General features: G+C 35.4%; 2 protein-coding genes across 2 annotated transcripts in view; both read right to left on the bottom strand.

Annotated features, from left to right (window-relative positions):
* Nucleotides 1-9,987: 9,987 nt before the first annotated feature.
* The window catches only part of LOC148197457 (putative 3-hydroxyisobutyryl-CoA hydrolase 3), a 104,763-nt gene continuing 98,150 nt past the window's right edge, over nt 9,988-16,600 (bottom strand). Inside the window, exon 14 of the mRNA XM_088093705.1 lies at nt 9,988-10,125. Within this exon, the coding sequence (XP_087949831.1) occupies nt 9,988-10,125 (138 nt within the window). The remainder of the gene's footprint in view (nt 10,126-16,600) is intronic.
* On the bottom strand, nt 13,028-14,536 carry LOC124845228 (disease resistance protein Roq1-like). The gene is made up of 2 exons (XM_047322300.2): nt 13,984-14,536; nt 13,028-13,888 (listed from the first exon to the last, which is right to left on the bottom strand). Exons 1-2 carry the CDS (start codon nt 14,475-14,477, stop codon nt 13,072-13,074), a joined length of 1,311 nt encoding a protein of 436 aa, XP_047178256.2. The 5' UTR covers nt 14,478-14,536; the 3' UTR covers nt 13,028-13,071.

Below are 16,600 nucleotides of genomic sequence, written 5' to 3'. Positions count from 1 at the left end.
TTGAATTGTCTAATAATATTTAATTCATAATTTGTACATCAAACTATATATTAAATTCAAATATTACATTAACGTACATACACTTAAGGTTATCAAACTCGCGAGTTAACTAGTTAACTCGGACGAGTTTACGTTATCAATTCTTGTAACATCCCAAAAATATAGCATAAAACTATAGAAGGGAGTTATCATATAATAATATAGCAAAACAGTTACAGGAAATAAAGTTAACCTTACAGTTATTACAAAATAACCATAAAGTTTAAAACTTTACCCAATTCCTACACTACTACAAAACTATGCAAATAACTGTATGGTTATTTCAAAACTAAACACAAGACCGAGTGGTCTTTTACTAAGCCGAGGGGTCCTCTCCTTCCAAGGACTACTCCACCGAGAACTCCTCTCCAACTGCTCACACCCACAGGGTGATCATTGCAAAAGAAGAACCGAACAGGAAACATGGACAAAACAGGAAATAAGGGAAACTAATGTAATTTAATTAACCATACAACTTAAACAAGTATATAAACATATAACAACCGAACATTTCAAACATACAATGACCGAACACTAGACTCGACCATCTAGATTGTATGAATATGTAGCTTGAGGTCGTTCGTGCACCCAGGTGGTGTAGTAACTGGAAAACCATCAACTGCCACCCGACGTTAGTCCGTTATAATGCACCCAATAACCTACGGGCTAGGACCTCCTGCCATTCTCACACAATGAATTACCCATCTCTACTTGAGAATTGGTAATCGTTAGAATATCAGGATGAACTCCGTGGATTTCACTGTCCATATTCATACTTTACCACTTCAATACAAATTTCACTGAGACATTCCTCCATAGAATTCTCTTCCATATTACTTGAAACATATACCTTATTTGAATATCAATATAATTTCTCATACATAGTAGATCAATGCAACTATAATAAGCAATCAGAGCCAAACCATGAAATTAGCATTTGAAGATCAAATAACATTTCATAGAAGAAGACCGAGCGACCAACAACACAACACACGAACATGACCGAACGGTCATTTAACGCGTAAGGCTCAAACATGAGCTTAACACAGTTAAGACCGAACACCAATACCAGATCGAGTACTAGGCCGAACACTTAGAGTTGATACTAATTACTAAAATATCATCGAACGGTCATTAACATGTAAGGTCCATGAGAGACCGAACGCAATTAAGATCGAAAACGAGTATGAGACTGAACACTACTAAGAGGCCACACACACCACTAAGACTGATCGCTACTAAGAGGCCATACACACCACTAAGACCGATCGCTACTAAGAGGCCAGACACACCACTAAGACCGATCGCTACTAAGAGACCATACACACCACTAAGACTACTACTAAGAGACCATACACACCACTAAGACCGATCGCTACTAAGAGACCATACACACCACTAAGACCGAACGGTCATGAATGGTAAGACTCTAAAGAGACTGAACCCAGTTAATGACCGAATACCTGAACATGGCCGAACGGCCAATCAGCGCATGGCCGAGTGGTCAACAGCGCATGCTCAGCTTTCTGCATAATTCTGCATAACTTCTACATAATGATGAACATGCTAGACTTTACTAAAACTAAACATTTTTTCTAACTTCAAATCTTCCAAACATGAATCATACAAATCTTTACATTTACTAAGAGTACTTAAACCTTTCTAACATCAATTAGAGAGTTTCATCTCAGATTTGAGATTCAATTCTGCAGAATCATGAACTCAAGGACCGAAGAGCAGATTTCCTACTTTTGGTACAGTTTTGAGTAATTCAAAGGCTCTAACTAGTTCTAAACAACTTGTCCATATTCTCCCTACAGGCCAAAACCACAATGAACACAAATTTCCCATTTTTACCATTTCACTTCCTCAAAATTTCTTTCGGCACAGTACCTAGAATTCTACAGAAAAGAAAGTAACATGACCATAGCATTCAACATCCCGCACGAACATTGTCGAACACACAAAAATTCAATTTTACATACATGCAACATCATCAAACAACATTTTCATACATCATAAACCAATTAATTAAATTAACTAGCTTCTCTTACCTCTTAATCGGACCAAGAGCTCAACAACTGTAAAACTTTGCTCAATACAACAGAAAATCCTAGAACCACATATAGCTCACCGATCGATGAGAGAGATCAACCAAAAGACCAAGAATAAAATCAGAAATAAGAAGAGGAAACTGATGAACACATGCAACCAAAATTGTGGCTTGCATGTACTCTAATTTGATTGGTGAAAGAGAAAGCCCTTGATTCCTGGATTGCTTAAGCACGGTTTGGTTGCTGAACAGATAGAATGAGATGGAAGAAATCTAGAGAGAAGGAGGAGAAAAGAGAGATCAAAAGTTTGAAGAGAGATTGTGCAGGCAGAGAATGAGATGAATTTTTGAAACTTTTATTTATATATGACCCTGAAAATCGAACGGTCTAATCCTGTGCATACACCCGTCTTCTCCAATTTCTTAAATTTTTCGGTCCTTACAGCTCTGGCCTCCGAGTTAACTCGGAAGCAAATTTGGTTTTCGAGTAAGCTTGGTGAAATCGTAACTGAACTCGGTGGGATCAGTTAGAATCACAATTTTGTAGCGATTTTGCGAATTTGAAATAGAAAAAAATGAAAAGAAAGAAGGACTGTTGAGTTTAGGACACCGTCACGTTTTGTTGCCGTTGGTGGCTGCACTTCGTTGACTCGCCTTTGCGTTCGCCGTTCACCTAATTCGTGCTAGCCGTTCACATGGTTTCTGCTCGCCGTTCGCCTAGCTCATGGTCGCGCTCTATTCGTCTAGTTCGCGCTTGTCGTCGTGCTCGCTGGTGCCGCTCTTGATCTCGCCTCCTTCCATCGCCTTCAACCTCTACGTGTGGAATGAAGCTTTTTAATTTGATCATTAGTACCCTTAAATGACACTGTTTGTGATTTTATTAAAGAAATTAAATCGTTAGGGTTTTAATTCCCTCTAATTCCACTTGTGCGTTTCTATCTTTTATGTTTTTTTATTTTAGTATGTAAATATTTATTATTAAAGTAAAGTTGAGTCTTCTCTCACTTATTATTTTGTATCATTCGGCCTCCTTTTACTATGCTAAACTTTTGGGCCAATATTAACTTCAAGAACTTGTTTTTTTAACTAAACTATCAAATATATTCAATTAAAATTATCACAAAAGAATAATAATATTAAAAAATATTTAAATATATATAATATGATAAACTAATAATTATAATAATAATATAAAAAAAATAAAAAAATTATTTATAACATTATAAATATTAAATTATTCTATTATTTATAAATATTTTAAAATATTTTCACACAAAGTAAACTCTTACGAGTTTACAATTGAGTTCACGATCCGAGTCTACAAAGCTCTCACGAGTTTACTTAAACTCTTGAGTTTAACAACCTTGCATACACTACTAAATTGTAGCCAAGTTTCTATTAACACTTCTAATAAAAGAAGCTCAATTGGTTCTAATGTCTTCAATGTTTGGAGTTTCCATTAAATGATAACAAGGTCAAAAAAATCCATAGGAAATTCAGAGATAGTTTTGGTAATAAATTGAATTAAACTTAACTCGATCTTTGATCATTCTAAAATATACTTTTTATATATATATATATTAGACATTAATAAATGATTCAATAAAAATATAAAAAATATATTTAACATAGGATTGACTTTTTATAAAATAATATTTACAAATTCTAAGGATAAATATAAGACTTTTAAAGAAAACATTAGTGGAATATAGAAAACCTAGTGTGCTTCTTTGTCAAAGTTGAAATTGAGAGGCATTATGTGTTGTTGATATATAGTTTTGTGATGAAAAAGGTTTAGAAGGAAAGAGATGCATGGCTTAACACAAGCAACACATTCTATATATATAAAATAATTTAGAAGAATGAAAACAAATGTTCCCGTTAATCACATATATGCATGTGAATCATACTTGTTCCGGTATAGACTCGAGTTACTTAAGTCCTACACAATTTCTTTCGCATGTCGTCTGGTTTACGCTCTCTCCATCTAGTCTTTGTCCAATATTCTATGCACCAATCGGAGGTGTACTTGTTAAAGGTGCTTCAATGCCAAAGTCAGTGATAGTCCGATATCGGTAAGTTAAGTGTTGTAATAAATGCGTAGACAATCGATCCTGTCCGGGAGTCCCCAATACACCAGGCCCCCAAAGCCCTAGACAATCGATTATCGATGGGTTTTAAAATGGTAGAGGATTGGTCGATGCTTTTCTCAATTGGGTTTTGGCGGAAAAACACGTGTCGTGCTGTCACAGATTGTCATCCTCGGGTAGTGGGACCGTCGCTTGATCTGGGTCGTTGATCGTGGTAGATTTCGACGGTTGAGATAAGTTGGCGGTTTCAAATTTATGCTATAAATAGGGGCGTGAGGTGCCGTCATTTTCACACTCTCCTCTACCTTTCATTCATATCGTTCGACTTAGTATTTTTTTTTCAAGGTAATTAATAAATGGCTACTGTTCATGTGTCTTTTTCAGATAGGTCAGCGGGCAGGGAAGGCGGGGATTTGTCTGATGGCAATGGGTCTTCATCCCCCAGTTCAGTATCGTCGTCCTTTCTTGAAAGGTCCGATCTGGAGGGGGGATTGTCTCTAGGCTCCCCTATTTACGGCGGCAAGCTGGTCATAAACGGGGCGTCGCTCTTCCTTCTCCAAGGGGGAACTGAGGTGGACACCGAGAGGATGGAACCAGCGGGTGGTTGGCCTGTTATCAGTGGATACAGATGGGCTTTGCATGATGTGGGCTCATATGAGTCTAACTACAAGACCCGGGAGGAACTATAGTAGTGGGTTGACCGCTCGTTTGTGGCATGGGATGAAGAAAACGCTCGTTTGATTCGTCTAGGCGTCAGCCATCCTAAGGAGCGGGTCTTCCATGGAAAGGGGGCTAGCACCGAAGACATCTTCATTGTATATAAAAATTTGTTCAACCAAATATTCATCCGAGTGCCCTTTACCGCGTTCCAGTCGCTCGTGCTTCAAAAGCTGAACGTCGCTTCTTCCCAGCTGCATCCAAATGGGTGGGCTTGCATGCAAGCATTCGTGGCAATGTGTTCTGCCCTAGCGATCACTCCCACCGTTTCTGTTTTCCTTCATTACTATCACGTCTGCTGATAATGCTAATTCATACCATTATCTAAGCATCATTTTAGTAACAAAATCAACTCCTTTCTAGCTTATAACTTGCTTAATCCTCTTCAATTGTGTTTTTTTCTAAATAAATGTGTTTTAGGCTACATTGATGTAACTTCATCACTAATCCCATTATTTTGTAGCTAAAACTATGCTTGGAAGAATCTCCAACAATGTAAAGAACTGAATCAACCATAAAAGCAAGAAAATCTGTAGAAAAACCAGAAAAAGAAGTAGTGTTGCTGAACCTAGCTGGGGGAGCCCTGGCTCAAGAGCGTTGGAGCGCCACTGCATCATGATTATCGCGCGCTAAGGCACTTTCCACACAGGGGCGCTGGAGTGCCATTTTTTGTTGACATAACAGATTTGTCTATTTAACTCAGAAACGCGAAGGGCTTTGGTCTTTAGTTCTTTGGAGGCGCGATTTTATTGCTAGAGCTCATGGAAGCCTTGAGGAGCTTGTGGGAACATCTCCTTCTCTTCCTTTGGGTCTCCTTCTTCTTTCATCCACCATGTTTGTAAGATTTAGGGTTCTCCATGGAAGTGGAGAACCAGATTCATCTTGTTAGGGATTGTTGTAGCCTATGAATTATTGTGTAATGAATGATTGATTTGATTATATATATGCTTTTTCTATCAATTGCTAGTATTCTTGTTTCCAATCTTAAAGCTTGCATGTAATAAGAATGTTCATGACTTGAATTTGGGGTTTCATGGATTATGGGGACGTAAGATGAAAACTAGAACTGAAACAAGAATCCTTGTGCTCATTGATTCTAGGGATGGAAGATGATTCACATGTTGCCTTAAGATCCTAGCTCTTTAATGTGGGTTTGTTTGTTATATTTTCAAAGGGATTGGACTTTAATAGGGAAAACCTAGGCTCCTTCACCTAAGGAATTAGGGATAAAGTGTTTTTGTGGATTGACTTTAGTAAACTGATGGAGAGGAGATGAAATTGGGTAAGCACAAGAGTGAATTAGGTGAAAACTAACCTTAACAATATCATTTTATATCATTTCTAGTCAATGTCATATCTATGTGCCTTCAATACCAAAGTCCAACCATTGTATATTTGTGAATTTATCTTGTTGCACATATTTGTAAATAAATGTTGTTCTATTGAGTCTAGATGAGTTGTTAATCGCATAATTCTCTAGTATTACGAGTCTCTTAGAAAAATGATACCTGGTCTTACCATGGTTTATTACTTGAAACGATTTGATGCACTTGCCGAAATCTCCTAACATCCGCTCGTTAAATGGGGTTGGGTATCTCTGACCTCTGTTCAAGACTCTTGTCTTTTCAAACCATATTCGGAGTCCTTTAAGAACTTCAAGAAGAGGTATTTTAAAGTGATAATCAAAGAGGTTGACCGCTCTCAATTTCACACCGAAGAGGGCGATCCCTTGTTCCCCTTTTATTGAACAAGGGATCCTGTGAAGATTAATGTCATATCGGTCGGCCTCATGACCCCTGTCGAAATAGAGGCCGTTAAGACCATTAACGCCTTACCCTGCCGTCTCCATGCCCGCAATCTAGTTGAATGTCCTTGCCATGAAGATTTTGATCAAATGGCGTTCGGTATGGCATTTGCCACTATCTATGCGTTATTTTGATATTAACTTAGCTAAATTTGTGTTTTCTTTTAAGATATCATATCTCTCGGCGCCCCGGAAGAAAAGTTATGTGTCGTCGTCTAAGAAAAGGGATCCTCGGTCGGCTAGTTCGAACCACGCGACGACTACCGCTTAATCTCGGATGGTAGTGAAACTGACTTCCCAGACGACAGCGACGACTGAATCTGCTCAACCGACTCCTATCGTGAACTTGGAGTCGTCAGGTGCTGCCACTAGCCCCGCTGCTCCCCCTCCAGAAAAGAAAAGGAAGTTTAAAGAGGGAGAGATGACCTCTTCGAAGAGAAGCCGCTGAGAAGGCAACGTTTCTCATACTCTGCCAGGGAGGTCGACTTTCATATCAGCTCTTCCCAACGATCGGTGGTGGAGCCGTTATCTGAAAGAGACATCGCCAATGACGCCTTGGAATTTTCAAGTCGAGGGGCCATGTTGGTTTGGTACCTTCGCAAATTCGCCGACGACGAGGCGCTGGGGATGTGTAGGCTGAACTGGTTGCAAAGAAGAAGGTCGTCAAAGACCTTCGAGCTCAGCTGGAAGCTCTCAACCTCAAGCAAAAGGTGTGCGAAAAATAATAGTCTGAGTTGTAGGAGAAGTTGAACGAGGCACATCGGGAGCTGACAACGACTATCCAACAACTGAAGGACGCCTGGGCTAGGAGTGATCGGATTGTGGAGGAAGTTGGCCGACTTAAGGTGGAAGTGAAGCGGATGAGAGAAAAGGAGAAAGATCTGCTAAGTCAAAGTGACAGTCTGACCGCGGAGTTGGTAAAAGCCAATGAGGCGATCACTACTTTAAACATTAACGTACAAATTGAGCATGAAGAGAGTTTTAATAACGCCATTCGCCAGGCGGCCTTTCTGTTGGGAGTTGACCCTTTGGCCTTCGGTTTTGATATTTCCCAGGATGTGTATCATGGAAATATGCTCCCGGTCGGAGGATCTCTGGTTGACGATGAGGAGGTGGTTGACCATGAAGGTCGTGCGGATGATGGACCAGCCGACGACGGGAATGCATAATTCACATTAGTGGGGAGAGGGATAATTTTTGCTTTCATGAACTCACCGTTCACCTCCCGACTAAGTGAATGGTTCACTTAAGAACTCGATTTCTTTCTATGGACCAGGCGGCAATGGTTGTTTAATGAACTCGCCATTCACCACCCAACTAAGTTAATGGTTTACTTATGAACTCGATATCTTTCTGCGGACTGGGTAACAATGGTTCTTTAATGAACTCGTCGTTCACCGCCCAACTAACAGGTAAATGGATAGCTCTTGGCAATTCTTCCTATTACTAGTCCACCGGTAATGTGTTGGCGCTAAGTGAAACACATATAGTTAAAATCCTGATCATTGTATTACCTTCTAAAAAGGGAGAACATATTACAACAGTAATTTTAACTAAAATAAAATTTCAAAAGTGAAGCATTCCACATGTTTGGGATAGGTTGGCCGTTCGGCTTGGCGAGACAGTAAGCCCTATTTTCAAGGTCTTCGGTAAGTCCCTTCCATTTTGTGGCAAGCTTTCCATGGGTGGCCGCTCTTCGAGGATCTCCAGTTTTCCTCTAGACTAAGTCACCTTCCTTGAAGCTCAAGGGTCGTACTTTGGTGTTGTACTTCCTTTCCACGACTCGTCTATAGGCTTCCGCTCGCAAGAACCCGACCGATATGATAAGATGCTACAATTGAAAGAAATTATTCCGGACTTAGGTAACTCCACACTGTAAACAATAATAGTTTAATGCAAATTCAACGTGAGTTTCAGAAGAGATACATTACGTGTTTTATGCTAATTCTACGAGTTCTCAGATCTGGTCAGTGATACACTTCACGTGTATGCGGTTTTCATTTGTTGTGAAACGAAATGGATTGCGGAGACATTATAAGAACATTGTGCAGAGAAGTTAGGTGGACAATTAATTTTGTGTATTTAACTTTTATTTTGATACATTGAATCATCCTATATTACTTAGTAATCAAATAATTTAAATTTTTTTCCTTTTTCGGAATACAATTACCTTAACTAAATACTATAATGTTGAAAGAAAGAGGTGACATGATAATAAAAAAATATACTTTGACCCACGTAAATTTTTTATATTTATTTGATACAACAATTTTATATTTTTATGATTATTTTACTTTATTATATGTATTAATTAAATATAAAAGTTTGTTATTATACTCTTACTCTAATAAGAGATATGATATTCTTTTGGAATGATATAATAATTATTTTTATTACTTCTAATAATCTTACATGATTTATAAGAAAAAGTCAAAGACAATGTAAATATTCTTTTATATTTTCATTTTTTAAAACATCTTTTAAAACAAAATAGTAATAGAAATAGTCTCCAAAACAAAACAATACGATACCTTGAATGATTATTTCTAATAAGAAGATTGCATCTGCAGTAACCATCTTTTTTTTATTATCTCTTATCCGTTTTCTACAATAATGGGTTTCAAATTTGTAATATGTGATGAAAAATATATATTTAGTATCTCTTAGTACATATCATTTGTATATCATACCACTTTGTTAATAAAAAGTATATACAAACGTAAGAAATTAAAGACATTTTTTGATAATTTCACTTGAAGCAATTCATTAACATAGTGTTCTACTTATAATTAAAGTATTTTGACTAAAGTTTCAAGGAAATTGGTGTTTAAACTTCATAATTATATATGATGTTAGTGGTAACGTTAAAGTTAAATTTTTGTAAAAACATGAATTAATTGATAAGTATAAACATTTATTGCTAAGGTTGGAATACAACACTATTTAATTAAATTGAATTCATTATTCATAGACATACGAGTAGATTTAGTTTTTCGTTGGTTATAATATAAATAGGAATGAAAATGGACCGAGAGAGTTGGATGTTAGATGTTCTCATCTTCTAAATAAAAATACATATTCATTTTTATCTATACTCTTGGATCTCTATTTCATATTATCTTATAAATAATTTTTAGAAAGAGAATATACAAGCTAAGCCTGCCAAAATAACACGTAACAGATATTTGCTTTACTCATAACTAATGTTAACATTAGTGTGGAAGACAGATTTTCACTGGATTAATTATTGTTAAATTAGCCACTTATTAAGATTAGGCTCAACCTTAATCTACAATCTGCTTTTGAATCTGGGAATTGGATCTATCAGGAAATCTTAGACATTCCCATTCTTCATCATTCACATTGCCAAAGTATTGATCCACCATTTCTTCACTAACCAGCTCTATTTTTGAAGGCTTCCACTGATAAACATATCACAAAACACCAAAATCAATGAGCTTTTAAAAAAATATATTTACCCTAATATATCCACAGAACAAGAACATAATATACTCTCTTACCTTGGGTATATCACCTTTATCAATCATCTTTACTCTTGAACCCTATGCACACGATTTTAGTGAACAAGGGAGGGATTTTTAGTAATATAAAATTAATCTCTTCATTAATGAATTATTAATTCTTTTTTGTAAGCAGAAAAATGAGTAAATAATAATAATAATGAAAAGCCAAATGAAAAAGAAAAAAATGCATTCAAATTATCATACCGTAAGGATTAGCAAAAAGGAAGAAGATAGAGTAGGAAAAAAATATTCAATCAAAATTATATATATGTCTATATATTTGAAGGTAAAACTTTATTGCTAAAATATTTAGCTCATATAAATCGACGCCTAAACTTTTTCTTGCCAAGTGACAGAAAATGTTATAATCTCTATAAAGGCATTGATCAAGGTTTTCTTCCCTTTCTTTCCTGATCTGAAATGCATCAAATCATTTAAATTAGTAAATATTGAGACATATATTTATTTGTACAACATTGAATTCAGTTACTATAATTTCGATTTTTATCTTTAATTGATTGGTGTATAATGTCAATGAAATAAGAGTCATCCAAGCAATTCAAAATAATTAAACCTTTATAATTAACTTAACTAAATATATTAGATAATTTTCCTTAAGTTTATTGAGGCCTAACTCCTTTAACATCTTTCTACTTAATATATCCATATCCAAAAAAAACACAATTGTGTGATAGAAAACTTAGTGTGGCCTTATAAAATGGACGTAAATTAAATTTTTCTAACAAGATTCCCATAAAAAGAGTAAAAGTAGTAGCATTTATTAATATTAGAAAACATCATTAATTAAAAAAGACAAACAAATAATTATGTCAAAGCTAAAATTAACCAATAATGGGATATATATGTATAATTGGATTTTCCTTTCTCTACTATACTTACTGATTTCAAAAATATCTTGAGGCTAGTAGGACAAGACGTATGCATGTAGTCTAATGCATTTTTTATCCATTCTTCAGCTCCATTTTCTAATTCAAGTTCCTATAGATTATGAACATATACGAGTCAAAATGTTATATACTTATTCTTCAAAATATAATGAATACAAAATGTACATATCTAAATACTTACCAATGATTGAATTATTTCTTCCATCTTTCCTTTTGAGAAGCATTTGTTTATAGTCTCTAATCTTTTTTTATTTTATGACAAGAATATTAATGTGTCAATTCTCATAAAACACAAAATCTCAAGACAACAACCATAATTTTGCCTGATTTACCTCCAAAGACGATTGTCTTCTTCTACATTTGGTTTGTCTGTGAACTTTTGTAGTAGTGCAGTGATTGTTGAAACATTTGGAGAATTAACCACTTGTAAACCATTTTCCAATGACTTCAGCTTCTATTGGAAGAAAACAAAAACAAAATTCTTCATTTTAGCTCTTCCACTATCTTGACATATTCAAACACTCAATCCTCTTTATCAACTTTGGCTTGCTAGGCTTGAGTTCCTTGTCTCTCATCAAAGGATGATGGTGACTAGTCTTTCTCTTTTTCTTCTCTCTTTCTTCTTCATCTTTCACTTAGCACTTGGAGCATCTTCAAGGGAGGAACAATTTGGGGCAGCTTGTGATGCTCAACATAGTTGTCTCCTTGTGTCCTATAATTCCTTCAATCTCAGGGTCTTCATGATGTTTTTGAGGCTGCAGTCCTCCTTGTATAAACATCTCCCTGCATACACTTAGGCACAACTAGGCTAAAGCCACATATTAGCCCAATTAAAACTAAAAATCTATTTACAACAAAAGAGTTAGTTCTATATACAAGATCAAGTCTACACAAGTTAGAAACCTCACAAAAGTCTAGTATTGACACGAGTCCCCGGCAACAGCGTCAAAAACTTGTTGGGAGGTTTTGGCAAGTGCACCGAATCGTTTCAAGTAATAAAACATGGTAAGACCAAGTATCGTTTTTCCAAGAGACTAGTAATACTAGAGAATTGTGCGATTAACAACCTATTCAGACTCAATAGAACAACATTCATTTACAAGCATGTGCAAAGAGATAAATTCACAATTAATTACAAGGTTGGACTTTGGTATTGAAGGCACATAGATATGACATAGACTAGAAATGATATGAGATGACATTGTTAAGGTTAGTTTTCACCTAATTCACTCTTGTGCTTACCCAATTTCATTTCCTCTCCATCAATTTACTAAAGTCAATCCACAAATACACTCTAGCCCTAATCCCTTAGGTGAAAGAGCCTAGGTTTTTCCTATTAAACTCTAATCACTTGGAAAATCTAACGAGCAAACCCGCATTAAAGAGTTAGGATCTTAAGACAACATGTGAATCATCTTCCATCCCTAGAATCAATGACCACAAGGATTCTTGTTTCAGTTATAGGTTTCATCTTATGTCTCCATAATTTATAAAACCCCAAATTCAAGTCATGAACATTAATATTATATTACAAGAAAACAAAAACGAAATTTAGATTATGTTTTTTAAAAATTCATATAAATCACACTAAATTTGAAACCATATTAATACACTAATCCAAAATGACATGTTATATCTAATGTTTAAGTATTGGTTTTGAAACCGATATTGTTTTAAGTAATATAATAAGTTAAGTACATATTATAAGAGTTGATAATGGGCATAAAAAAAATCATATTACATCAACTATAATCAAAATCGATTTAGTAATGAAATATTAATTGTTTGGACATGACATAATACATCGATTGTTTCTAAGAACTAATGTAATATATATATATATATATATATATATATATATATATATATATATATATATATATATATATATTCTATTTAGAAAAAAACAATAAATATTACATCAGTTTTAAGAACTTTAAGAACTATCATAGCTAACTTTAAGAACTTCCTGAACATCTCTATTTGGAATTCTCTCATAAGTTTCTAACGCAGATTCCCATTCATCCAAGCTTTTGCCAAACAAGTGCGAGCCTATCGTTTCCAAAGCCAATGGAAGGCCATCGGCATACCACACTGCACGCTTTATGACTTCCTTGTAACATGGATCAACTTCTTTGTTCTTGAAAGCATTCCACTTATACAATTCAAGGGCTTCCATATGGTTAATTTCACCAACCATGTACTGTTTTTGAACTCCATGAACATCTAACAAATGCTTATCCCTTGTTGTTATAATGACGATGCTACCAGGGCCAAACCAATCAAGTCCTCCAACAGTTGCTTGCAATTGTTCTTTTTTGCTAATATCATCAAGCACAAGGAGGACTTTTTTCCCACAAAGTCTGTGTTGTAGTATTGGAATTCCTCGATGCACATCTCCTAACTTGATATTTCTTTCCCCCACCAACTCAGACAGCATTGTCTCTTGGATATGCACCAGACCATCCTTATCTGATTTTTCCCTGACATTAGCAAGAAATTGCGAAGCTTCAAATTGATCTTCCATCAAGTTGTACATCGCACGTGCAAGAGTTGATTTTCCTATTCCTCCCATTCCATGAATCCCAAGCATGGTCACTTTCTTATCAAACTCACCACCCATGAGTTCTTGTATCTGTTGCATCCGATCTTTCAAACCAACAGGATAATCAGCAATATGTAAGGGAGACCGCTTAAAATTATCGGAGATCTCTTTTATGATCTTTTTCACTATCTTAAACTCATACTTTTCACTGCCATTGATACAAGAGCAATCAAATCATTGTCACATTGGCAAATCAGAGAAACTATTGCTATATACTGATAATTTGTAACAGAGATGACTTACCCAGTTTTGAAATGCAAACCAGACAAATTAGCAGCATCATACAAAGCCCGCCTCCATTGTTGAAGCTTCTGAATGTCATCTTTGAATCTTTCACCAAGCTTTGCAAATGCTTCTTGGTAACTCCCTGTTTGATTTCGCACTTGTGATGGCTCTACGTCATAAAACACTGGAAAAATCAGCATGTTCTGTTTTATTCGGCACTCAATGATATGGAGAAGTTCGTCCAAACAAAATGTTGAGAAAGCATAGTTTTGGGAGAAAACAATGATGGATATCCTGGATTCTTGGATTGCCTTGCGAAGAGAAGGTGTGATCTCTTCTCCCTTTCTGAGAGCTTCATCATCGATGAAGGTCAAGATTCCCCTTTTACTCAAAGCACTGTACAGATTACCAGTGAAACCAGAACGGGTATCTGCTCCACGAAAACTAAGAAAAACATCGTAACTGTATTTTGAGACAAAAGAAGTAGAAGAAGGTGCTTGGTTTTGAGCCATTATAGCGAAACTCGCAAAATGCTTTGGCTTTTGTTTCGTGCGTTCAATTGATTATATAAGGGTTTAACTTTCTTCTTGTTCATATATACTACGTTTTCTTTTCGTTTATCTTTATTTCCACATATTATAACTGCTATGTCGTAACTTTTTTTAGAATTGATTGAAATAGCAAAAACAATGGAAAAGCTTATAATATAATCAACCCACATTTCTTATATAGGATAAGCTGACTTATTTATAATTAATTAATTATTAGTATTTTATCCATATAAAATGAAAATAAATATATAAAAAAGGCAATGATATATATATATATATATATATATATATATAGTGATTCTCAACTTCATACTAAATTTTATAAAAAAATATTAATCAAACTTATGTCCAACCAATGTAAATATTCTCCAAAAAAAAAAGTTACTATAAATTCAAGTAATACAAGCATCACAAATGTATTTGCAAAAGAAGATTTTTTTCCAAGGGTGATAAATTCTCCACCTTCCAGTGGTTCAAATTAGTTACGCAAATAACTCTCACATTAATTGCATATATTTGTGGACCACGTTATGGTATACTTATACAGTTGACTTAAAACCCATTAATTATTAATTATCGAATAAGTTGTTGAATTGTAATACTTATAATTATTAAATTCGAAATACTTTTTTTTTTTGGTAAATTTTTACTTTGGAATTTGGAATGAATATTTAGATCATAAAAATATTTTAATTTCATGAGCTGAAATTGTATTCTCAATGGCACATTTCATTAATTACACAGTAAATTTTGGAGCCGTTCTTGTATTAATGGAATTCCTATCTGAATTGAAGAGTAATTCATTTTAGATAAGATCATGCAAAAGTAAACCTATGGCCATTATAAGTTGTAATGTTTATTTTAGGTTTAATTTGATGGACCCTGTGATGTGCAAAGGAAATAGGAAATATCTATGCCTATTTATTGCTTATTGAAATGTATGTACACAAATTCTTTTTCAAAAAGTTGAATTAATTACCATTTACTTTGTGGTCCAGTATAATTCAAATAATCCAAAATTAAATTTTCTTTATAATAGGTGCTTTGGATGTAGGATTAAGTCACTTCAAACACTTTCACAATTTATTTTTCAAAATCGTTTGGGTAGTTGTATCTTTGCTTTGTCTTTTTCTTGTCTCTAACCGATCGAGAGTACTCGTCAAAGGTACTTTGATACTTAAGTCAACAAATAATCCGTAAAGGGTCAAGGCAATAGTCTTAAATGCATAGTAAATGTGATCACCTACATATTACCTCTTACATTTATTTATAGTTTTTGAGATAGGTTTGATATTAGTGAAACCTTAATTTCGGTCCAACCTTAACCCATTACTCCTAATCAATACTTACCTTGATCTCTACTTTGAGAAGACTAATTATCAAGTTAGGTCCTCCGGTACTGCTCATGTCTGTCTGGGCTAATTTGTCGAGGTTTTACTTTTCTCCTGGTATCTTAGGTCTTTTGGTCGTCCAACCGCTCCATATCCCCAAGGTCATCGACGTCTATAATTGAATATAGACGTCAGGGTGGCGGGATCGGACGTCTCTAAGACGGAAAAAAATGACTTTTCATCTACCTATCAGACATATGGACGTTGGTTAGGAGGGGCCCGTCGTCTATATTTTATATGATCTGTCGAGGTTTTGCTTTTCTCCTGATATCTTACGTCTTTAGGTTGTCCAATTGCTTCGTATCTTTCAGGGTCGTCCGGTCCTACAGTACCACAGGTCCGCTAGTGCAGAAAGGTCATTTAAGATCTGTTATTTTGGCCTTTTAATGTCAACTCCAAAACCGACGTCTTTGTGGGTGATTTAATCAGACATCGGACTCCATAGGTCCGACGTCTTTATAGATGTCGGTTAATGCATTAACCGATGTCTACTACAGCTCAGGTCTTTGGGTAGCATAGTAGCACCTTCTTCTTTTGCTAGTTTCGTCATAGAAAATGTTGCGTCTTTGGGATCTCTTATGACATTTCTTTTTGCATTCTTTTTTCTAATAATAATGAGCATCGTGCATCTTTTCTCATTTGAGGAGTCATCTGGTAGAGACGACGGGGATCTAGCTAGTAGAGCGGGTAGAG

This window comes from Vigna umbellata, chromosome 6 (assembly GCF_029865625.1).
Source record: "Vigna umbellata cultivar VRB3 chromosome 6, Vumbellata_1.0, whole genome shotgun sequence".
NCBI classification, from domain to species: Eukaryota; Viridiplantae; Streptophyta; class Magnoliopsida; order Fabales; family Fabaceae; genus Vigna; species Vigna umbellata.
This window is presented reverse-complemented; position numbering and strand designations above follow the sequence as displayed.

Coding starts and splice junctions, on each gene's coding strand:
- LOC124845228 (XM_047322300.2), bottom strand. CDS start 14,477: ATGGCTCAAAACCAAGCACCTTCTTCTACTTCTTTTGTCTCAAAATAC. Junction 13,889..13,983: donor GGTTTGCATTTCAAAACTGG/GTAAGTCATCTC, acceptor TATCAATGGCAG/TGAAAAGTATGAGTTTAAGA.